General features: G+C 36.1%; 1 protein-coding gene across 1 annotated transcript in view; it reads left to right on the plus strand.

The window, feature by feature from the left end:
• Positions 1 to 24,861, plus strand: part of VPS13B (vacuolar protein sorting 13 homolog B) — a 439,495-nt gene that overhangs the window by 271,374 nt on the left and 143,260 nt on the right. The window contains exons 31-33 of the mRNA XM_065668694.1: positions 8,617 to 8,820; positions 17,473 to 17,599; positions 19,309 to 19,452. Coding sequence (XP_065524766.1) covers positions 8,617 to 8,820; positions 17,473 to 17,599; positions 19,309 to 19,452 — 475 coding nt within the window. The remainder of the gene's footprint in view (positions 1 to 8,616; positions 8,821 to 17,472; positions 17,600 to 19,308; positions 19,453 to 24,861) is intronic.

Consider the following 24,861-nt stretch of genomic DNA (forward strand, 5'->3'; position numbering starts at 1 on the left):
GAGAGAATTTGCTGTTTCCCAAATGGGCAGTGTAGTGAGCTGGGTGTTTGTGTGTGTGTTAGTATCTGTGTAGTGTCCTCGCATATTTTTGTTTAGCTCCAGGCAGAAAGCAGCACTCTTGGGTTTTCTTCATAACCAGCGCTGTTTCTATGTTTTGGGTGCCTCATGGAGTAGGATGAACTACTTGACATTGGAATTTGTAGGTTTTGTGGTCAGTGTGAATACACAGGGATATTTTGAGTTTATGAGGATGACTCTTGCCAGGTATTGCCCTGTAAGTAGAGATAACTTAAAACCTCTGTTGAAAAGCATCTCTAACAAGTTCTGTTTATATGCTGAATAGTAGGTTTTATCCAATTTAGTGTGAAGGTTTTAATGTTTACAAAAGCAATGGTGTAATTTATGGCTTCCTATGGCATGATGTAGGTTTCTAAGCATATGTTGTCTCCTGCCACTAAAAGTCACCTGAACAACAGTTTAAAATGAGTGAGAATCCTCTTGAGTTTGATCTCTGCTGTTTTTTCATGTCCTTTACTTTTTCTTTCTGGTTCTCCCAAGATTTTTATGTCTTTTATACTTTTTGTCCTAACAATGAGTTTTGAGGTCAATTTCCTAACAGGTTTCATTTGTTCTGTTCTTCATCTTTTAAAGCATATTCTAAATATGTTAAAAAGCCTTTACAGAAATAACCCCTTTAAAGTGGTGCATCTGTGCGCATGTAGAAGTATACTTTCACAAAGTTCAATATATTGGTATCACAATTTAAGATCTAGCAGTATAGAATGCTTTTAAAACAAAAGCTACCAATTTATTTTTCATTATAGGAGAAACTAAAAGATACAGTCAGTTCAATCTGAAATAATTATTTGTAAATTTAAGTTGCAGTAACTGTATTTAATAATATGAAGGAATTAGTGGGCTTAAAACTGTAAGGATGGGACTCAAAATGTGTGGCTTGTAGTCATAGCTTTGTTACAGACTTTAAGATGAGAATATATGCACCAGGATTTCTTTGTAAACTGAGCTTTCAGGCAGATCTCTCTTGAAGTTCTGTTGCATCCTTCCATATCTTCTGCATGTTCCGTGAAATTAATTAAAGTAGTTTGGAAAAAAAATAAATGGTCCTTTCAGTGATGTGCAGAATACTCGTCAATAGCATTAGTCACTTGCTTCTTGTCGAAAGCCTTCCTAGATTTCTCTGTGGAAGTTTTCACCCTTTGTCAAAGTTGTTAGTTCTTGAAAACTTGTAAGTCAAGGGGGATGTTCTTGATTTCTAGGTGTGACTCACAGAGTTTTGAGAAAGGTTATAGTAAGGAGGAGATGAAGTCTCTAGTAATAACATACCTAACAGCTTTACCTCAAGTCCCTAAAAGAACTGGTGAAATACCATCAAAAGGAATACCATAATCTCCACAAAGTATACTGTCGTGGAGGACTTTCTTCCTCTGCTTCAGTCCTCCTGTGATGCCAGAACAAACTGGAAAGTAGTGGTGGGGAACTGGTTTGTTCATGAGGATATTTTACTTTCATAAGAGAAGAGATGGATGTTTCTAAGCTTTTTCTGAGAAGAAAAAACTGGAAGATTGTAGGGAAGCTAGAAGGCTTGGGTACTATGCTTTATCTGGTTCTCAGTCAGTTGACAAGAAACCTATAAAAATCCAGTAAAGCATACTGCAAGAAAATGTGAGGGCGCTCTGTACTTCGTTATGTTCAAGAATAATTCTCTAAGCAAAAGAAGGAGGTAACCTACCAGATAAACTGCATTTTGTGCTGTATTTTAGTAACGCCACCTTGATTGTTCAAGTTGTAATATTTTATAAAAAGAAGAGAAAGACCAGCTTGAGCAATTGCTTTTCACCCCTTTGTTCCTTTAAGAATTAAAATTAGTGTGCTTGCATTTACACTAAGCAAATGGGGAATGCTTATTAATATGTAGTTGGTAGTAACTTTCGTCTAGAAACAGCTAAACTCAAAAGTGAAAGAATCCTTTTCCGTGTAAGAGATCTTGCCTGTTTTGTTAGCTTCTGTCTGTGTAGCAAGAGATTCTGCCCGCAGACGTGAACTCCAAACTGTAATTCAGACTTACAGGTACAAAAATTTTCAAGATGCATTTTCAGGAAAATTAATTTTAGGGAGCTATAATATCTTTTAAAATGAGAAAGGACTGGGAGGACTGGGAGTCTGGAAGTTCCCTGCCTCAAAATACAGTACGGTAGATGCAGTTATGATGCAGACGTGCCTTTGAAGAGGAGACTGTGGCAATTATCAAACGAAGTTGACTTTCATGTGTGCATGAGTATCTTGAGAAACCAATTGATCTGCAACTTGAACTGGGAGGAAAGTAGGAAAAGAATGAATGTCTGTGGAAATACTGTTCTATCATGAAAAAAATTCAGTATTCAGGCAAATCTGGATTTCTAAAGTAGCTAATTGTGTTTCAACAGGAAATTTATAATCTTCTGAATTGAGTAATCGAACAGTCGCTTGTTTTTTACTTCCTTTCCTAAAGTTCTCTGGAGAAAATGTGAAATACACATTATTCAGTGTATCTCTTATTTCGTTATGGACAAGAATAATTTCTGCCTCTTGCAGTCCTAAGAATCACTGAGAATAAACTAAGAAATTTATTTACATATTTTTCTTTCCTTTTTTTCCCCTCTTCAAAAGTGTATTTAGAAGTAAACTCCCCTTCAATATGTCTTGTTAGGTATGGATTCGTACTGAATTTGGAAGTGCTATTAATAATAGTATAATGGGGCTTTAAGGAAGACAAATACTGGTTTTGACGTGCATCCTGGGTTTACCAGGAGCCGTTTTGCTCCTTCTTAGTAACTGGTACAAGCTCTGTGTTTTGACTTCCAGCCTGGGCAGAGAGCTGATAACACCGATTGGTTTTAATTGTTGTTAAGTAATGTTTATTCTGGCCAAGGACTCTGTGAGTCTTATGCTGTGCCAGGGACGAGGGGAGGCCGGGAGGAAGCAGAGACAGGACACCTGACCCAAACTAGCCAAAGAGGTATTCCATACCACAGCACATCATGCCCGTGGAGGTAACTGGGAGTTACCCGGAAGGGCACACTCTCTCTTCAGGGGGGGTCAAATTCGTTCGGCCGTGGTATCGTATTCTCTTGTTATTTTCTCTTATCATTATTATCATTGGTGGTAGCAGAAGTGATTTGTGTTATACCTTAGTTACTGGGCTGTTCTTATCTCAACCTGTGGGAGTTATATTCTCTTGATCCTCCTCCCCATCCCTCCGGGGCCAGGGGCGTGAGTGGACGAGCTGTGTGGATCGGTTTAAACCACGACAACGTGAAAGGTAATATATTTCATAATGAGTATAGACTGGGTTTTCTACTAGGGCAGTTTCCCAGTGATATTTAAATTGAAAAAGCAGTGCAAGGACTTCAGAAAAGAAGAATTAGAGGTAATTTTTGAAGATGTTGTTATTGACGTATTTTAGAGTATCATATACAGTGTTTTAAAAGTGATTCCATCTTGCTGTTATTAATACAGTAATTCTGCAAAAAGAAAATACAAGTGGAAGATTCATCTTGAGAAGCTGATTTAATCAGTGCCAAAGATTAAATTAAACTTACTTGGAGTAAGATTAAATTTACTTTCCAAGTAAATTGACTTGGAAAGTTAAACATTCATATTTTAGAATAGTTTCTTGTTTTATTATCTATGCTATAAACATCATCTATTACAAATACACACATCCTGAAAATATGCATTGGTACGTATTGTTTAATATAAAGAGAAAGCTGGTATTTATTTCTGTTCTACTTTGTATAGAATTTGATGAGTTTGATATACTGACACAACAGCAAAAAGAAACCCTGTCCCATGTCAGCTTATCAAACACACTGTGGACAGCATGTCTTCTAGCTTGTGCCATTCTACCAGGTTGTACCACACCATTGAAAGAAATTCCATGCATCAAATATGAAGACTGTTCAGTGAAACTCAACCTCAGTATTTCCAGATGAATTTATACAACATCTGAAAAGACTGAGGTATTGTACCACTAAACTAGGTAAATCAATTAAAATAAAATACAGGATGAAAGCAATGGGAAAAACCACATTATTTACCTTAGCTCTGTTGTAAACCAAGTACACATGGAATATTTGAAAAATCAAAAGATCTTTCATTGCTGAACAGCATAAAATTTTGAGATAAAATTATTTCTACCGTGAAACAAAAGCGTAAAAAATGACGGTTATAATGTATTTTGGCTTTTTTGCTAACCCCCACCCCAGATTTCCACTCCACCCACTTAAGCTCTTCAAGCTCTCTTCTCACTGACTCTGTTTAAGGAAACTCTACTCCACTTGCTTTTTCTAGACTCATTTGACATCCAAAAATATCATACAGACCTTCCTTTGGAATTGTGCATACTTATCATTTATACAGTCTGTCAACTGTATATTTATACTATGCTCCCTGAATTTTATTGAATGCTTCAAAGCTATAATGATATTTCTCAAACTGTCTAAACATTAAACAGTATAAAAATGAAAAACTGATCTTTGAAAGTCCAGACTTGCTCATGCTGTTATTTTTGCTGAGGAATTTAAACAATAAAATTACCAAAGTAATTAAACAGATGACATCTACATGCACAGCTGCGAACTTCAGCTTTGTTTCATTTTATGGGTTTTTTTCGAGAGAGGGAGACTGAAATTACTTTATAGTTTACCATAGCATACCTTATCATCATAGGGATCATTCATACTGTCTTCCAGATACAACTCTGGAAAACAACTGTGCTGCCGAAGTTCTTCAGCTTCTTTGCAGGCAGTTACTGTAACAAAGCGTTTGGAGCAAGGGGCTACTTTTAAATGTCTGGTCACCTCACAGGATATGTAGAGCATTTCCTGCCTGTAGGACTAGAGGAAGGAAGCATACGGCCAAAATGTTTGATGTGTGATCTACTGTGATTCCTTTCATGTGTTTAGTAGCTTTTATATGATCAATGTAGTGCTACCAATCCTGACCTTGGTGTGGTCCAATTCACTAAAACCTGACCTTCCTAAATGGGTAGCAAATGGAATTATTGTAACACCCACTTTGCACCAGCACTGTAATTAATGGGTGCAGGGGGGTGTTGTTGTTTTTTAACTCTGAATATGTACCTACTAGGTTTCAAAATAAGAATTGTATCTTGATAGAAAATTGCAATAGTTAATTTTTATACATGTTTTTATGTATTTGTATTCTTATAGCGCTGTATATCACATGATCTCAAAATGTTTTCTATGCAATTAATCGTATTCACAACATCATTTTGGCTTTGTGCCCGCAATATATATGAGTAAACTGTTGAAGAAGTTGATTTTGCTGCTTAGTCACATAATAAGTGAGTTTAGAGAGAATAGGAATGAAATCTGCCACTCCAAGACAACATTTTCTCTTCCTTTTGAGACAGCATCAGATACTTGTGCAAAGTAGGCACAAACCATTGAATTCAGTTCTCCAAATTTCTTCTCTATGTTCAAAACCAAATTCGTTTTCTCTTGCATTATGATAGCTCAGTGAAAATCAGACCTTTTTAAAATGTTTTTGGGTGAAAGTAAATATCTGTATGACTCAATAGTTGCAGTTGATAAAACTGGTCAAATAAAGGGCACAAAGTAGTTAGCCAAAAGAACTGTTGTGTTCTACATTACCTGCTGAAAGGTTCAGGTGGGATAGTGAAATTACTTACAGCAGGAGTGTTGAAATCGTAACCGAGCAATTGAAATCATAACCCCTACGATACATTTCAGCTGTAAAACAGTGTTTATGCTAGGGGTAGAAAAGTAATGAATTTGGCTTACTCTGTTTCCCTGGTTTTACTTGCCACAAGGATTTTGAAAGCTGAAGAGTTCCTACACAGCATGTATGCTTAAGATTAGGCCAATTCTGTTGTGGTTTAACTTACTTTCAACCTCCGAGGAAGTATACAACTAATAAATTGGGGGCATAGTTAGGAAAATAGTTGATATGGAAAACCAGAAATTAGTGTTAATGTAAATGACTGTATGTATATAATTTCTTTGGGAAAAGAAATTTTGATCCTTGTATAAAACTGGCTGGATGTACTTCCTGAAAGCAATAATTGGATTAGTTGAAACATCGAGGCATTAGTAACTAATCCTCATATTTTACACATATGTGTAAAAAGTGTATCTTGAAAGGGGTAATCTCTAGAAGCAGAATTTTTTTGCGTAGGTTTCAATGGTGTATCTAAAATATCAGGGGATGAGCTTTGTATTTTATATAGGAGATCATTGTTAGTAGAGAAGGAAGAAGAGAATGAAAAAGAAGAGCATGAAAGTGCAAGTTTTATGCTAGTGGGAAAGTATTAGGCTGTGATAACCCAAAGCAGTACAAACAGCCAGTCCTTGAGATTCTACAGAATTGATTGGATTGAATAAGAAAAGCTCCAATGGATAAACCTTATACCAGCAATGCAATACACTAGTACCTTGTGTCTGAATAGTACCTTTGTGTATTTTGCTGCATCTAAATATGTGTGTCAAAGACTAACTTCATTGTGATTTATATTTTAAAAAGTAAATTTATGAGGGGGAGAAAGCCAGTGTCACAATGATGAGTATCAGGTTGGCGCTTACAGCCACATTTTGCTCTAAGAATTTGTTTCACAAGGTTGTGGTTGTGCTGAGCAAGCCTCAGGAATACAGTGCTAATTGCAGGTTAATGTATGTTATTAAACTGTTTATAAAAAAAACAAATGGAAAGTATTCTTTGTGCTCAAGTACAGGAGAGAAGCATTCATTATGCAGATGAAATTAGTCTCATATTCTGTATTTTAAGTGCTTCATTTCATTACATTACATACTTCATTACATACTTCATACTTCATTGCATTACATACTTCCATTACATACTTCAATGATTTCATAAAATAAGTAATTTTTTCCTTATTTTCAGTAATATTTAAAAAAACACATAATATTTGTATTAGAAAACGTGTGTAAATAGTCACTGTGTCATACAATAATCTGTGGGTCATTTTTGTGTGTTTTGTTTTTTAAAGAATTGCATTCAAATTGATGAAATAATGCCTAGAAAGAATAATAAACGACACAGTTGTTGTGGTTACATCTCTCTATGTGGAAAGTTGACAAACACATTCTTGAGTTTTAAGAAACCACATTTAATTTTGAAATAGCACTACTGGCATAACAGATTTTCAGTGTATTTCTTCTAAGTGTTTAAGGAAGTTCTTAGGGCTACTGAACAATGCCATCACACTGCCTCACCAGGAACGATGTGATCAAAACAGCTTTTCTGCCATTCACATGACTCTGTAGGTAGATACGATTAATTACTGAATTTTCTTAATTGCTAATCTACTCCATTAGTGACGATGCAGTGGTATTAGCAGTTTCAACCATGTTTGGATTTGGGTAGCATTGGGATTGCACCTTGAAATTGATTGCATACCTGTACTTGTAGATCGTATGCAGTAGGTGCATCGCAGGTTGAGATGTGCTGCTTTAAACCTTATTTATTGTTTACTTGTTAGCATCAAGAATTAACCAAACTGCAGAATTATTAAATTCTCTGTGGAGACAGCAGTTATATACCAAATAACTATTCTGGCATAAGACAACCTGAAGTGGAGCAGTAGATTGAATGGCATCTGCAAACAAGAAGCTTAAACTTCACTGGGATGTATGAAATACATAAAAATAGACTGAAATTTGATGTGATCAGAGATTCAAAGCAAATAATAACTAAGATGCCCTTATTCCCTTGTTTTGAGTGACTAGATCAATTGTGTATTTTTCTTTTAATATCAAGTGAGCAGTGCACATAAAGCTGTATTGTTCCCAGCATAGAAAAAGCAGGATAATTTTTTGGAAGATTTGCTAGTGCTTATTAACAAAAGACAAACGGTAGTAGGAGACTCTCTGGTACTGGTAAAGCCAAATGGTCGCACCAGCTTCCACTCATTCAGTAGCTCTTGAATATTTTGTTGACGTTGGGCATAACTGTTTCCCAAGAATTTAGAAGAATCCACTAGTAATGTGGTTCACTCTGAAATGCTTTTTCCTCACTTGTAAGTATTTTAGTAACAAAGAACTGTACTGAGATTCCACGTTAAAAAGATCCATCATCTTGGAATGTTCTTTTTAATTTTTATTCTTTAATAAATTTGAATAGGGCAACAATTTTCTCACAATAAATTTGTTCATGATACTGGTATGTTGCTGTTCTCTTTGATGACTTGAGTGTGACATCCTCTATCTATTCAGTAGGTATGAATTAATCTTGCTTTCCCTTAAGGCTGCTCATGTGAACCTGGTTGAAAGTGCAGTAAATTTGGTGGGTTGAAGTCATATGAATTTTGGTGGCTCTGGCTAAATTTTGAAATATATTTATTTGCATACTCCTACTGAATTCCCTAGGAAAGAGGCAGCTGGATACTTCTGAAGATCTAGGCTTAAAATAATGCTTATTTGTAATCAAGAATGGCAAAATTGATGCCTTACTTTTCTTAATTTTGTATCTTAATGTGTGTCCGATTGGTCTGATTTTGACCTTTGCTGCTGATTTATTTTTCCTTTTTAAAAATATTTTTTCCGTTTGGCATTACAGGAAAGCACTGAATCTAGGAATACTTCGAGACCCTGGATCAGAGGTTGAAGACAGACAGTACCAAATAGATCTTCAATCTATAAACATTGGTACTGCTCACTGGAATCAGTTGAAACCAGAGAAGGAAAATGGAAAAGGAGGGGTTTTGACAGAGAGTGAAAGAAATTCTCAAAATCCAGCACTTGAATGGAATATGGCCAGCAGGTAAGAAGGTTTTTTAATTTATTCTTTTCTAGAATTACATCGCACAAACACTGCAGGTACCATTTGCAGCGTATCTGAATCAAATAAGTCTGTATTGGTTTTGTTATACATTACAAACACATTTCCGTGGAGTTTTGTATTCTACATTTGCAATGCACATTCCTATAATTGCTACACTTCAGTCACTGTCTAGTTGTTATTGTTTCCATTATAAGTGCTGAGTGGCTTACTGTACATCCATAAAAGTAATCTCAGAGGCTGAGACTTCAGCTTCTCAGTCTACAGGCAGTGGGAGGTTTTGGATTTGGTTTGGGGTGGTTTTTTTTTTAACTTATTTTGTTTGTATTTTTACAAAGCTTGAGGAAACCAGCATAGACATTTCTGAGTTTGAGGAGGATAAAGTTGGACTTTTACCGTTGGTTCTGAACTGTTTTTTACACTTCTGCAACTAAAACCAGATGAGTTTTGAGGATGTGTATTGTATGATACGTGCATGCAAAGCCCCACCCTCTATCTAAACAGGGTTGAAAGATAAAGCATTAAAATACACTTGCACAGTATTTTAAATGTTAATGTTTTTTAATAACCAATTTAAAACCTGAATTTCACATTTGTGAAATTTCAAAATTTTTTCTTTCATTTTAATATATTTTTTTATACTTAAAAATTCGTACAGGTTGTTTGAAAATAATTTTTATAGGCTGTGTAGCAGTTGAAGGTCTCTCTTTAGCCTGACTGGAATAATGTCTGATGGCCAAGAGCAGGCTTTCAAAAGTAATTTTGTGGATTTAGAAGCATTTCTGCTAGAAGATGTCTGCCCACACATTTATTCATTTTCATTTGAAAGACCTTTATATCTAATTCATACAAAAGCAATACTACTTTATGAAATGCGTGCATAATTTCATGGTTCTTAAGATAATTGGATCAAGGGGTGTGTTCCTAAAAGTGATACAGAAAAACAGGCAGAATCATAAGGAAAGGCAAAAATTGAACTATTGCTGGTTTAATTTTCAAAGAAAGGTGGGAGACGTTGAGGACTCAGAGATTTTTCTGAAAGTGTGGCAAGCTGTAGCAGAAGAAGCTACCTGAGGATGGCAGGCAGACTGAGCTTTGTAAGTGTTGTGTTTATGAATGACCAAGAGAGCAAATAAGCTCACTCTGGAGGAGCTCATGCAGGAAAAAGATGTGATCAAGAATGAATTCCACTTTATCACTGAAAAACAGAGAGCAGGAAAAGCAGATCTAACCAAAATAATGATAAAACCACAAGGAGTGACAGGAGTACAGATAAAAATTTAAACAGAGTAATGGTATCTGTTCTTAATTTACAGGATCACCTGCTTCTTTCCTGTCTTTTAACAATTTATTTCCTTTTTTTAGCTAATGTAATTCGATAGACAATTTTTCTTTTAAATTCTCAGTCTTGGAAAAAATACGAATGACCTTCTAGTTGGGCCTCGATGTTGGGCAGGTTGCCCATGAATTTCTTTCTCACGGAACAGTGTAGAGCCACTGGCATTTCTTAAAAGATAACATTAATCTCCCAAGGAAAGAGTTGAGCTAACTGAGCAAAACCAGCCACTGAGGAATTGTCTTTCCTTTTCCTTCCCATTGGTGACTGAAATCCTGTTGCCAGCACACTTTGGTCTGAGCTTTGTGGTTAATGGATTTGAATAGGAAATTTGATGGGATCCCTGAACAGCTATTAAGATAAGGGGAACAGCTATTGCAGACAATCTGAGTTCTCTCTTTTTTGTTGTTTTTTTGTTACAACTGCTTGTACATTCTTCTTTTCCTCAGTAAATGTCCAAAATAAACTTTTATTAAAATATGTTTGACAAACAAGTATGTTTGCTTCGAAATTGCTTTTGAATGAATCTTCTACTTGGGTTTTAATCTCTCTCAGTTGTAATTAGCTTTCTCTTTGTGGTATGCAATACAGTATTTTAATTCCAGCTTGAAATTGTTTAAAGAGAAACTATGAGAGTTTTCTCATCCTTTTGGCTTAAAATTTTACACATTTACAACAGTTCTTTTTCAGGATGTTTGCATTTTTGCCTTTGAGTTGGCAGTCAGTTTTGCTGCATCTGGGTTTATTTTATGCTCTCTGGAAGTGGTGTGCTGAGAACTGGAAGAACCTACATTGAACTCTGCCATCCACTGCGATATTTCCAGCATGCACCAAGAGGGTGGCTGGATGGTGGTTTACATCGTACTTAGTGTTTCCAGGATGAAGTTTATCTTAAGATTTCCTGCGACTGCCACAGAAGCTTTATTCTTTCACCTATTTGTGATACTGTTTTCTTTTTTAATTCTTTAAGTTCCTTGGACATGTTTAACCTGGAACATAATGAATTATTTTGACTGAGTTATTTTAGGGTTAATTTCTTTGTTTGGTTTTAATGTATTTCTGTTTGGTTTTACTTATGGTTTAGGCCCACTGTTACGGTTTATTAGGTTCACTGGGTTTTAAGATTCTTTTTTTGAGAGCTGTTTCCATCATTTTTAATTCTTAGGTGCTGTGTAGTGCAGTATGGAATCCAACCTATATCCATGTATTTCATAGTTACTTTACAGAAAGATATTCCTATTCCTAAAAGCATTAGTGTAATTTTTTTTTTTTACTTAAAGTTCTAAAAATTGTGAAAAAAGCTATATTGTAATTTAGCCTTCTGGTTTGAAATATGGACTTCTTTTAAAAATTTGCATGAAAACCAAATAATTCTAAATATAATGTCTGTGGATATACAAAGAGATGTGAAAGCTTGTGACATAACTTACCATTTAAATGCTTTCACAATCTTTACGCAGAAAGTCAACCCTTCGCATTTTTCCACCACTTTTCCAGAGTTCAGTGTTTCTAGTACTCAGTATCTCATGGGTTTGAATTTTTTCTGACTTTTACATTGTAATTTGGAAAGCAAGCAGTCCTATTTTGAGACTAAGTGAATATTTCAAAGTTTTTAGTGTAAAATTCTTCAGGGAGGGGGCTATTGTGAAGTGCTGGTGTGATGCCTCCTCTGCCCCTGCAGGCCACCTCAAGAAGAATGGGGGCACTGGAGCACTCTGGTAGGGTGGGTGCTGTCTCCTAGAAAAAAACTTCCAAATGCTGTACTGTACTGAGTATGAGGGAATCATAACTCTTTCCATTATGAAATGTTTATACTTCACTGTAGATGTTATAAAAAGCTCCCTAATGGTGTAATATATAAAAAGAATACTGGAAACAGTCAGACAGCTCTAATAAGGTTATGTACAAATGAAACCTGTCCACAGTTATTCCCTTTACCAAACAGCATGTGGGGAACTGGGAGTACTTAACCAAAAGAAGTTTTCTTGATTGAAAACTGCTTTTTCAGCTTGCAGATCTCCTCCTCCCTCTCCCTCCTCTCAATGGAAAAAACAACAGCCCTGAAGGAAATAAAGAAATATATCCTCTCTTGAGGCCTCGCCCCCGTCCCTGAACAATCCTTCTACAGCTCCCAGCAGCAACTTCTGCTTCCTGCAGCCTGAATAAACTCTATTTAAAAAAAAAAATTAATTGAGCTTAAAAGCATTATTTCTCTGTGTGGTAATGAATTGAGTGTGGCAATGTACTGCGTTACAGTTTTATCCTTGGCATGCCACCATCTGGAACAGCTCTCTGCGACTCTCATTGAGTACGTCAGGGAGCCAATGATCTGTTGTACGAAACTGAACAAAATACCACTCTGGCTTTGCAAGGATCCTCAGAAAGGTTTCCTACAGATTTTTCTTTGAATAGTTTTCATTTTCATGCTTTTTGGAAAGTTGAAGTGTAGCTTGCGAAGTTCTAATAAGAAAGACCAGATAGAAGTGAGCTGTATATCCATTTGTAGGGAAATATGGCCATTCCTTGTGAATCTTTTAGAATATAATGCATTTATATAATAATACATTTATATTCACTCCTGTATTTTAATTCCTGTACCTATTGTTCCTGAAGTCATGGTGTGTTCATATTGTACAAAGCCTTACTCAGTAAGATGGAATATGTTATTTTGTTACTCCACAGCAAAGAAACGTTGCATGGCATTTTTAATAAGATGAAAATTAGTTTTACTGAGCCATAATTATATAACAATACCCATTCTCTAAAGCCAGATGTTCTATGTTTGTTCATTGTCTAATTTTGCTCATTAGATAGTCCTCACGATGACTTTTGTTTCAGTGTCCCACGATGTGTCTTTGCAACACCTCAGAGAGCTGAAAGGATGTGAACTGTTTTGCCCACTGGGAGCTGGAGTTTTAAGGCATGATGGTGTTACTAGTAGCTAGATAATCGTAGTACATTTGTGAGTCAGTGATTAACTGATTTATGCAACTACATGGGAAACCTGCAAGTCAAAGTTGTAAGTTAGCATGCTAACCAACATAACATCTTTAGTTTTGCGTGCCTTGCACTACTAGAGAACCATTTGATTTTGTGGCCTATTCCACACTAATACTTGGGGTTTTTACCTTTCTAAGTTGCAAAATCCTTTGTGAGGATGTATCTCTGTGTAGACAATAAACTTGGCATAAATGAGCTACTGATGGTCATTCATGGATTGAATGTAGGAGTTGCTTCCTGTCTTGTGTATTTTTTAAGTATATGAGGGCTTAAACTCTAGATGCAGTAAAGTATTATTAATTAAAATAATATATAATTAAGAAGGCTTAATTTCCAGGTTTCACATCTAGGTTATGTTTAGCTCTTACTGGCCAGTGTTTTCTGTTTGTTTTGATTATGTTTTTTCCACATAAGAAGGCCAAGTTATAGTCCTTCTTGTGCATTTTCACAGCTTATCCAGTCTCACATCATCACATCTCTTAATTAGTGCAACATCATCTTTTTGGCAGTACTTCCTACTCATATGACTTCGACATGCTTCTGAGAGGATGCAATCAAATGATGATGATTTGATTTGATGTAATCAAATGTTGTTGCTTTGATTACAAGATTCTGTTATTCACTTTTTCCCTCTCTTCTTTCTACAACATTTTTGTCATAATAATTATTACAAATGTCTTTGCTTTCAAGGTACTTCCGGACTCCTGTATCTATCTATTTCCCTTTACATGTCTTCTAACATTTATTTTGACACATCTATGCTCACTGCTCGTCAGGCCTCATCATACCAGTTACCAGGGCTGCCACATTTAATTTTTGAAGAATCACTTTCTTGCTTACACCTAAGCTAACTTGTATGTTATAACAGCATTTCCTGTGAACATTCACAAAGTTATTGCAATGTCTTCTTCCATATCCTTCCAAAAAATTCATTTCTACTATACTGTAATATAAAAACTCATAAGACAGCTTTCAATTTGCCACTGTACAGATATTATTACCTATGGTGCTGTTAATTGTTCCCTTGTAGTTCACTGCATGTGAGCCTATTTTATCTTATACTTAAATTGTAAGCCTTTGAGGACAAAGACCGTTGTTGTCCCATGGTTTTATAGTGTGGATCTGTGCTCCATAACCAGAGTTCATGTGATCATGCAGATATAGCACAAATTCAGCACTGAGTAAAAGGCACTTCTAGGCCTGATCACAACTGCTTTGCTGCCTTGTTGCTTTGTGTTAGCATATGGTCTTTTAAATGTGCTATACTTTTAAGTATAGATGATCAACTGCTTTAACATCTCTAAAAGTACTAGCTTTTTCTTTTTTTTCCAAGACAAATACATAACAGATGCATAAATGAACCATGGAATGAATGTGCTGCAGACATAGAGCCATCATTACGCTCTTCACAATCAAGTTTTTTCATAAGCTCATGTGGCGTACACCTGTGTTAAGTTAATGGTGCACTTAGGTGCAGTGTGGAAGACTTAATAATTCAAAGTGGAATTTGTTTCTTTGTTCCTTTTGTGCTCTTTCTCATATCCTCCCCATTCGTTATTTACTGTGCTCTGTTTGCCTTCTGTTTGTACTTAAAATTATTTTGCTAATACTTGATTTGGCTGAACTTCAAATTCACCAACTATGGAAATATGGAAGCAGGACAGGGATACCACGTACGATGATAAAAAAAAAATAAATCAGCAAGCAATCTGTATTACAGAAAATGTGCCTTAATATTCACTGTACTGAGTATCTACTAGATGAACATTTGAAAATTAAGAAATGAGAATATATACAAGTTGAAAAATAATTTAAACAATGATTGAATAGAGCTAATTGTGCATTTGGGACTCAACGAGTAACATGCTACTACAGCTCTGTTTTGTATATTACAATCATACTTACTAGCCTTTTTATGCCCCTTCAAATAGAGGTTTTCTAATGTATAGTTGTGTGTTCTTTCATAAAATAGTTCTACTACTTAGTTCTTTCCTTTTCCTCAAAAACAAAAGCATTTCTTTCTCATCCGATTGAAAAGGGGAAATAGGAATTGGATAGAAAGCCATCTGGTTTAAATTTAAACTGAAGGTGATGGCAGGGAGAGAAACATTTGTAGAACTTGCAAAATCTAAGGCCGTTTTCTCAGTTGAAGGTGTACACTAACCACTATTGGCTCTCCTTTTTTCATTTGGGGATCTAATTGGACTAATCTTGCTTCAAAAAACATTGTTAAAGAACAGCAGAACTACAGCTGACCAAAAAGGTAAAGCTTTTAATGTAAGATGGTAGATTTCTCAAACTCAGTAATCGACTTGCTTTTAAGCATGCTGCATACTACATACAGTAGCTTGCAGCCTGCCCGGCAGTGTTTGTGAAGGTCATTTGAAGCACAAGTTTATTAGACTTGTGCTCAGTAATTACTAGCTCTGTGCCCTATAGCATCTGCTGTTAACTTCTGTATGCTGTTGCCCTTAATGAATTGAAAAGGCTTCAGGCCTACACACGTCTGATAGTTCATATGCCTTGTAGATTACCATGCTTTCTACCTGTTTTAAGGACACTTACACAAATTGTTAGTAGAATTTGGAACATCAAAATAGTCTAAGCAACAAATTGTCATCTATGGATTTCGAATCTTTTGAAGTTGACAGAATTGCAGTCATGTTATGATACCGATTGGATTTATTTTTGACCTGAATTTTGGCCTACAAACCATCATAATTTGAGATAGTTTACTTTTTACAGAATCCATTTCAGAACCGTTACCTTTACTAGACTGTGTGTATCAATACCACTCTTAATCAAGAGGTTTAATTGCCTATTCCACATGCAGTCCAGAGGTTTCTGCATAGACAGGCATACAACCATATTGTTTAATGACATTAACAAGGATAACTCTAGATGATGGTAAAGATGAATTGTCTAATTGCACAGTATGTGCACCTGGCTCACCTGTGCAATTTGTGCTGATGTCCAAACCACCATGTGTCCTTTACTGGCTATAGAGAGATAAAAGGAAATACAGGGATACCTAACTGACATGCAGATATATCCAAAGAATTCTGCATAGATATATTTTCTTCTTCTATATGGCAGTGTAGTTTGGTCTTTTTTTATATACCATGATAGATATCTGCATAATTTAGTGTATACTTTTAGCTCGCATTGTTTCAGAGTTGATAACTTTCTATTTTGTAAGCATAGGAAAACTTACCATGCACTAAAACTTCTTAGTGTTTTTTAGAGTTCTTCTTGGTGAAATGCAGATATTTAGCATTTCTATAAATGATGTTAGCTGAAAAGAATTATCTATTTTGATAGAAGGGTTCTCCCAGGAATTTGAGCTGTATCCTCTTTTAGGGCTGAACACCATCTTGATCTCATTACATATTTTTTTTTTCCCTGATCAGAGGCTCTCAGATGGCATTTTGTGGCAATAGTTTATTTGACCTGACCCAGAAGATTCTGGCTATTTGGAATGTGTTGTCATAAGCTATTAGTGATCCATCTATAACAGAGTTGTGCCTCTAGGCTTAGTATTTGGTTAAAAGGAAAAAAAGAGAAAGAAAAAGAAAGAAAAAAAAAAGCCAAACACCCAGCTGGAAAACAAATGTAATTATCAAGTTTAATGCATGAATATTATTGGCAAGCAAATGCTGATATTTAGATTGGAAGGTATCAACAAAGAAAAAACAATGACAGAAGCATTGAAGATGACTGACATGTCTCAATTTTCAAGGCATTTTAAACATTGTGGGCAATAGTTACTATAAATGTGTGAACCCCTGAGTTTCATGGGATTTCCTAGTTTAATATTTCATGTCTTTGATTTTTGTGTCAGTTATGTTGTTGTGTGCAGGATATTTTCATCACAGACTTTGAATACTATGAATTCAAATATTGTACAGGCTTCAGGACAGCTTGTTATGAAATGAAGGGCATGCACAGGCAAGTTTGAAAAATGTCAATACTAAAGTTTGTATCTTTGTGCAAATGGTTACATATAGTTCATTAAACAGTAGAAGAAGCAGTGTCAAACTTGTATGCCTGGAGATGTGTTGAAGAGTCAAATATTTAGACATACTTTTTCTGTGAAATGAAGGTAGAAGTCTGCCAGCAAGACGGGAATTAACATGATTTATAATAAGATGATATTTAATGCATGTTGAGGAAGCAATCAAGTGTCAAACTGGTGTTGAAGCAGTTTTGTACCTATGCTGAATGTAAAGAAGAATAGAAGAAGCTTTCCCCCCTCAACATTATATAATGTAGTTTCATCTTTTGTTTCTTTTTATTAGCATAAGGCGGCATCAGGAAAGGAGAGCGATTTTGACTCCAATTCTAACAGATTTCACAGTTCGAATAACAGCAGCTCCTGCAATTATTTTTACAAAAATTGATGCTGCAGAGAATTTACACCAAGAGGTTAGTACAAAGCATGAACAGAAAAAGCATAACTTTTAATATGTTGATAATCTTAATTTTACTGTTCTACCATTTGCAGTGTCCTGGTGTGTTTTCAAATACAGAGATAATCCTGGCAACAGGGGGAGGGGTAAGAGTTTTAGTAATTACCTGAAATGTTCGTTCTCTACTGGAGAAAGAATCTGTGTATAGCGTTTGATATTCAAGGCAGCCTGTCTAGAGATAGATAAGCCTGTTTGCAAATTGGAAAATGGGAACCATTTAACGATTTCCAGCAGTATTTTTAAAAGATTTGTGACGGAAAGGCGTTGAGAAGAGGTGCTATTATGAAACATTGTAGTCAATGTATTCTCAAAGATGCCTGAAAAAGCAATCTGTACAGTATCTGTAAGAAGAAAATTGAGTTGAGTTGAGTTTCTTTAGCCAGATTTTCAAGCCCACTGATTGCCACAGAGCATCTGCTCCCAACCATTACTGTGGATACTTCATGGTACTCCAGATTTAGCAATCACCAATACCAGTCTGTGGGTCAGCTTGTTAGTGACTAGTCTGTGACTCTTGTTACAGAGAAAGGGTATTGGCTCACTTTTAGGCATTAGTTTGTATTTCAAGAATTTAAAAGATTTCATTTAGGGGAAATATGAGAAAGATTTTGTCTGTTCACAAGAACTATTTCTTGTAACAGCTACCTCCTGGGAAGAGCAAAACTGGTACAGGAGTTTAAAAGGTATTAGGTGTGTATTGTAATGTAAAATAGGTGTACATTGTTGGAAAATAATAGCTAATGGGTATAGAAGGAAAAAATGACATCTTCATATTGTGTGTAAAGGGGTCATCACAAGGGCAGATGGAAAGTTATTTCATGTAAAAATGAAGTAGAAAGCTTAGGGGGTGACTAGGATGCATAGAAGTTATTTTAAAAAATAATCTCTGAGTTTTACTAATCCTTATGTTGAAGAATTTCAGTGTTTTCTGTACATACATTCTTCTTGTTACCTGTTCCCAGGATGATGTTCCCTGATGGAGAGGTCTAGTTTAGATTATGAAAAGCTTGAACATTGTGCAACCTTCTGATGAGAACAGGCAGTATTTCTACTTATTAAGCAATCCTTCTGCATTGGTTCTGGTTTTCATCTCTTTATCACTTGCCAGCTGTGGTGAAAAGCTTGTTTTGTGCTAGATAATACCAGTAAAACAGTGGCCATCCAGCTAGCTTTGCCAAGTTTTCAATAACAGTTTACATGCAAGAAGAAATCAATTAGCTTGGTTATCAGTGAGCTCCAACACAGGTTTTCATTACAAATTAAGAACATTTTATGTTTAAAAAAATTACATAATTTTCTTGAAAGTAAAGGACAACGGGAGTTATTGCCAAGGAAGTGTAAAACGAAATCAGTCCACTGTTTGGTGCTACCAAGAGATGGGAACAAGACCTCACACATTAGATACTTTTCTTGCAAAATTTGTCTTAATACTTATGCTGTTGAAAGCAAAGGAAAGAATAAGCTACATCCATTTTTAGAAGCCAGAGACACTACTTTCTCCTAAGAAGACCAAATTAGTACTGTGTTTTATATAGTATTAATTTGTCATAATAAGTCAATATTGAAGCATTGACTACAGCAGAGAATCACAATACGGTTACATAGAAGCTGAAAATTGTTTCAAGAATGGCTGTTATCTTGTATTTTCCCTTAATTTCTCAACAGGAAATTTTGGTGTGTGGTCATTCTTTGGAGGTAAATGTAACAACAAACCTGGATTTCTTCCTCAATGTAGCTCAAGTACAACTTCTTCAGCAGCTGGTACAAGCCAATATGGTTGGACTGGAACCTTCCAGTAGTACCACTGAGGTAGGTTTTTTCCTGGTTTGCTCTTGGGTTTTTTAGAGTGCCACGGCTCAAGTGTTTGCATCATCTAGATAAAATTATAAAAGTAAATGAAATACAAGTTTTGTTACTGTTTCTTTGGTCAGCTTTAAAATGCAATCTGAGTATTCTGACAATAGGATGAGTGATATTTTAACAAGAATATTATTCAGTAAATAGGACTAAGGTGGTTCTACGACATCTTATGTACAAGAGAATTATGTAAACAATGAAGGAAATCAGTTTTGAGCTAGGTTTTTGATGCTGTTTGGCGTTTAACTTTTATTGAAGCTTCAGCATCTTCTTGTAAGTTCACATACTACACTGTACTTCACAAAAGCCAGTAAACCATAACATTTTCTCTGTGCCTGGTACTCACATTAACTGTCTTCACTCAAGTCCCTAATATTCAGTCCACCTCTGAATATTCTTACACTTCTTCTGTAAGAATGGGGATGCGTACATCATGAAAGGTCCTTTATCTGCTGAACAGTTAATGTCTCCTTTTTTCTGCAGTCTTACTGTGTTCAGCAAGTATCTTTTGAATTTGTAATTTTGTATCTGGAAATTGATACCTCAGTTTGCATTGAAGACCAGTCACCTACTGTGACAGATTTTAAATTAAATTATCAACTTTAATTTTTACTTCATTAAAATTCTGGGCTGATACAAAAAAAGATCCGAGAAAAGAAAGTTAAAACTTTGCCCTATTTAAAAAAATGTGTATTTCTTCAAAACCAAGGATCTAATCAGGCCGGCAGTATCTTTAAGACAATAGAAGTTAATGTGTGACAAGACACTAATTCCAGCGGAATAGCTGTTGGACCATTGAGAAATCTTCACAAATAGGAACAAGAGCTAAAGAGAGAGTTAAAGAGAAATATGCAATCCACTGTTCCTTTCAAAGAATCTGGCTAATGGGAGACGTGAAAAAACTTTTCTTCTTCCTTTCCCGAATCTCTCAGATTCAGCATTCATGTGAATCCAGGTGGAAGCGAGGAATGCTCTAGAGCAGCCGAACTACTTATATTCCTCTCGCCTCATCCTGTCAAAACCCCAAAAGTTGTTTGCTAATCTAGGCATCACATCACCCCCTGCTCCTTTATCCCTTCCCAAAGATAGAGGGAAATAAAAGGCATTGTATTAGCATGCCAAGGCATGAAAGATGTAGAAAAATGCAGTGTATCTTTCTTTTCCTTGGATGCTTCACAGACGCAGGGCCTCTTTTGGAGATGAATCACAGAATCACAGAATCACAGAATCCCAAGGGTTGGAAGGGACCTAAAAAGATCATCTAGTCCAACCCCCCTGCAAGAGCAGGGTAACCTACAGTACATCACACAGGAACTTGTCCAGGCGGGCCTTGAATATCTCCAGTGTAGGAGACTCCATTATAAATAAGTATATATGGGAATATCTTCAATAAATAGTTTGTGTAGCACTGTTTTCCCGTTTTCAGTGGAATGGATAGAATCAGAATATTTGAATGATGCCAAGAATTTTAATTTTGAGTTGGCGCTGTGTAGAAGTGCTGCATGACTGATTTGACTGCATAAGCTTAAAAACAATTTGCTGCATATTTTTGGACAGGTTTTTTGTTGACTACATCCAAGACGCCTGTTTGTTCTTCATTAATATCTCACTTGAATTATTGAGGTCTCCTGTAATGAGTAATGGAATAGTTCTTGTTCAAGGCAGTGGCTTCTCTTTAATAAGTTATAGAATTTAATCTTGATTTACTGTACTGAAAATATAAAATCCAATAGTTGGTTACTTTTTGTCCAGTTCTTTCTTCGGTGTTCTGTAGTCTTTTGTGCCTATATGAAACCATCCAGCCCTCTGATATATGCACATTTATTATTATCCTCATGTTTCCCCTTTAGTTAGCAGAGAGAAACATAATACAGTGATTGTATCCTGCTGTTTTCACATCTCAGTGAATGAAGTCTGAAGCCTGCATGTGGCTATTTGTACTTCACACCCACTAATTATTTCATAGCAAGAATTGAAGCATATTTTAGTCTACAGGATGCCTCTGGAGACCATTCTTTTGCTAAGAACACTAATGTCAAAGCTAGATGAGCTTTTCAGTGCATTGTTCCATCAAGTCTTTCTGTATCCCCAAGGAAGAAGGTTGCACCACACATCTAGATAATTGTCCTGTGATTAACTACCCTCTCTGTGTCACATTTTTGTATTTATATCCATTCAGAGTTTTGCTCAGTACAACTTCTATCCATTGCATCTCAACATTTCGCTATACATCTCCAAAACAGCTGACTCCATCTTTGCAACCTTGGTTAGGTAACTGTAAACAGCAATACTCCACCACCATCCTTAGCCTTCTCTCTTTCCATCTGAACAAACCACCTACCTATAAATCCTGTACTTTAACCAGTAACTCTCTTGATGATCCTCCGCCCACTCAGATTTATTGTCAGTCTTCTTCTATTGAGCTCAGTTAGTACTGTAGATGTGGACTCACTAGTACCTAGTAAAAGGTAAAAATGTCACCTCTGATCTGCTGGTTATGCTGTTGTTAATGCTGCCCAGTAAGTGCTTAGCCTTCAACTCTACAGGGGCATGCTGCTATCACATGTTCAATTTGTTGTCCACCAGAACCCTTGGGTTGCTTTTTGCAAAGCTAGTCTGTAGCAGTTGGCCTTCAGCTTGTATTAGTTTTGGGATTTTTCCATGTCAGGGTCAGGTCTTTGCGTTTATTTTTGACTTTCATGAGGTTTCTGTTAAACCAGCCCTTCATTTTGTCACTGTCCCTCTGAATGGCAACCCTACCCTTCGCTGTATCAACAACTCCCTCCAGTTTGGTGTCATCTGTGAGCTTTCTTGGGGTACGTTTTGTGTCATTGATAAGGTCTTTAATAAAGATATTAAACATAATCAAACCTTGAGGAATGTCACTCTATGACTAGAGTTCAGCTACTCTTTGGAACAGTCGCCATTAGTCTCTGATTTTAGTGATCCAGTTTGGTTTTTACACACCTTGTCATCTACCCATTCAGTTCAAACTGGATGCAAGGCTGCTGTGGAAAACTGTGTCTAAACTTTCCTATGCTCAAAGCAAAGGGCATCCAGATTCAATCATTATAGGAGGCAGTTAGATGGTGGGAAGGCATGATTTGCCTTTTGGTAGAGATGTGTTATTTGTTTGCCAAAGCTTTTTTGCCCTTAAAGTGCCTGTAATTTGCTTCTGTGAAAATGCATTCTGTCACCTTCCCAGGGACTACAGTAAGGCTGACTATCAAGTAGTTCCCTAAATCCTCCTCCTTGCTCTTTTTTGAAGATGGGCATGACTTTTACTGTTTTCCAGATACCAAAGACTGTCCCAGGCAGCATGGCCTTTCACACATTATAAGGAAAACCCCAGCAGTGGCACTACCCAGTTCATCAAACACCTTTGAATGCGTTATGTCTGATATTTTGAGAGGAAAATTGAGCTGAAGTTATCCACCCTCCAAAGGCTTTACTGAGGTGTTGCAAATTACCTAGGCTGTTGTGCAAGTCATAGTGATACACAGAACCTGTGCTGTTTCTCCTGCTGTAGTGTTCATTGTGTAGTTGCATTCAACACAGTCTTATTCAGCAGGACAATTCATAGAAAACAGATTCCCCTCCTACCCACAGTGCCTATTTTCTTTGCAGATTTAGAGCTTCTTGTCTGTAGTGTTTGAGGATTTTCACCAGTATTTCTATTAGGTACTTAAGCATGATTAACAGAGTAGTAGGAAGAAACTGTATTCCCCATGGGAAAGTACAAATTAAATGGAGAAGCCAAGCAAGTTTGCATTTCCAAATCAGAATGTATGAAACCTGTTTTCCAAACCTACCCCAAGATAGCATGGCAGTGATTTTATTTTTTTTTTTTTTTTAAGTTGAAAGGAATAGAACGGTTTTTAATAATTATTTTGGTACATTACACCACTGAGCTGTGTTTGCAGTAAGTACTTAGTTATTTTCAAGGGTATTCAGAACCTGTGCCCGTTACATACAGTGCTTCTCATAAGGGACTTATGCATGAATGAGTAACTACACAATAAATGAAAGTATGTAAAAATGGTGTACATGGGCATTCTCTGAATAGGATAAAGGAATACCTTGCATTTCTTGAGATAACTGACCATAAGTGAAATTAGTTTTTTTGATTGTCCTGTTTTGTCTGCTAGAGTAATAAGATTGAAATAGATTCTTGTTAAAGATTTTGTAGAGTATTTGTCAAAAAATGTACTTTTATACTGAAATGAGCTGTAACAGAAACTGTAGGATTCAAGAGTTGCTTAAATGTAGGTAGAGAACAAGAATGGAAGCTTTTCATGGGTTTTTAATGCATTAGTGCCGCTTCAAAGGCACTGCAGATGAAATACTGAAAAAACTCTTAGAAATGCATTTGAATTTTTATAGATCTGACTACTGAAAGTTACCAGAAATTCCTGTTTCTGAAGGAGCGCAGCTAAATGAAAATTCCACATTGCTGGTAGGGACTTAGCCTTTTTAAAGAAAAAAAAGCAAAACCAAGCATATGGAATACACAGTCATTGTTCAGACTTAGTGGAAAGCTTTAGTGCAATTTAAGGTGTGATCACCAGGGTTGAGAGACAAAAGGAAAGTTAGGTTGGAACTCAGATTATGAATGGAATTTTGTATGACAGTGATTTAAGGCAATGAGTGTATTTGCTTGGCTTTCCTTTAGGCACTCCTGTTATTACTAATTAAGATAATAATCTAGATTGTGTAAATCTCCTGCAGGCAAGAGATGTTCAGCCACATTTAAAGATGTGGTGTTTAACCTGTTTTCAGGAAGCCATTTTTACAGTATGAGGTCTTATTTAAAGGAAAAGTCAGTAGTGATGCATTGTTTATTCATCTCTTATTTATTTTGTGGTTGTGTCTGTTTAAACACTGTTATGCATGTGTGTAAAGTTATGGTTGATTTGCTTTTTAGCATACAAAGCTTAAGACAGGATAGAATCATGGAATAATTTAGGTCAGAAGGAACTGAAGAGAGTTCATATACTCCAGCCCCTGCATACAGCACACCTAATTACACCAAGTTGCTCTAGGGGTTCAGTCAAGTCTTAAAATACCTTCAAAGATGGAAATCACACAACCTCCTGGGGCACTAGTTGACCACCCAAATGGTGTTTTTTTTTAAATAAATCCTAATACCTAATTGGAGTTTCTTGTGTTCCTCCTTGTGTCCGTTGCTTCTCATCCTATTACTGGGCATCTCTGAGAAGAGTGGCACCATCTTCTCTATGGACTACAATTAGGTAGGTGTACACATGCCCATGGATGCCATCTGATTAAACTTTTCGTCATCATCTGCTATTGCTGTCTTAATTTTGTAGCCATCTTGGTTCCCTCTGATACTTTTCTTGT

The sequence above is a fragment of the Lathamus discolor genome, chromosome 2 (genome assembly GCF_037157495.1).
Source record: "Lathamus discolor isolate bLatDis1 chromosome 2, bLatDis1.hap1, whole genome shotgun sequence".
NCBI classification, from domain to species: Eukaryota; Metazoa; Chordata; class Aves; order Psittaciformes; family Psittacidae; genus Lathamus; species Lathamus discolor.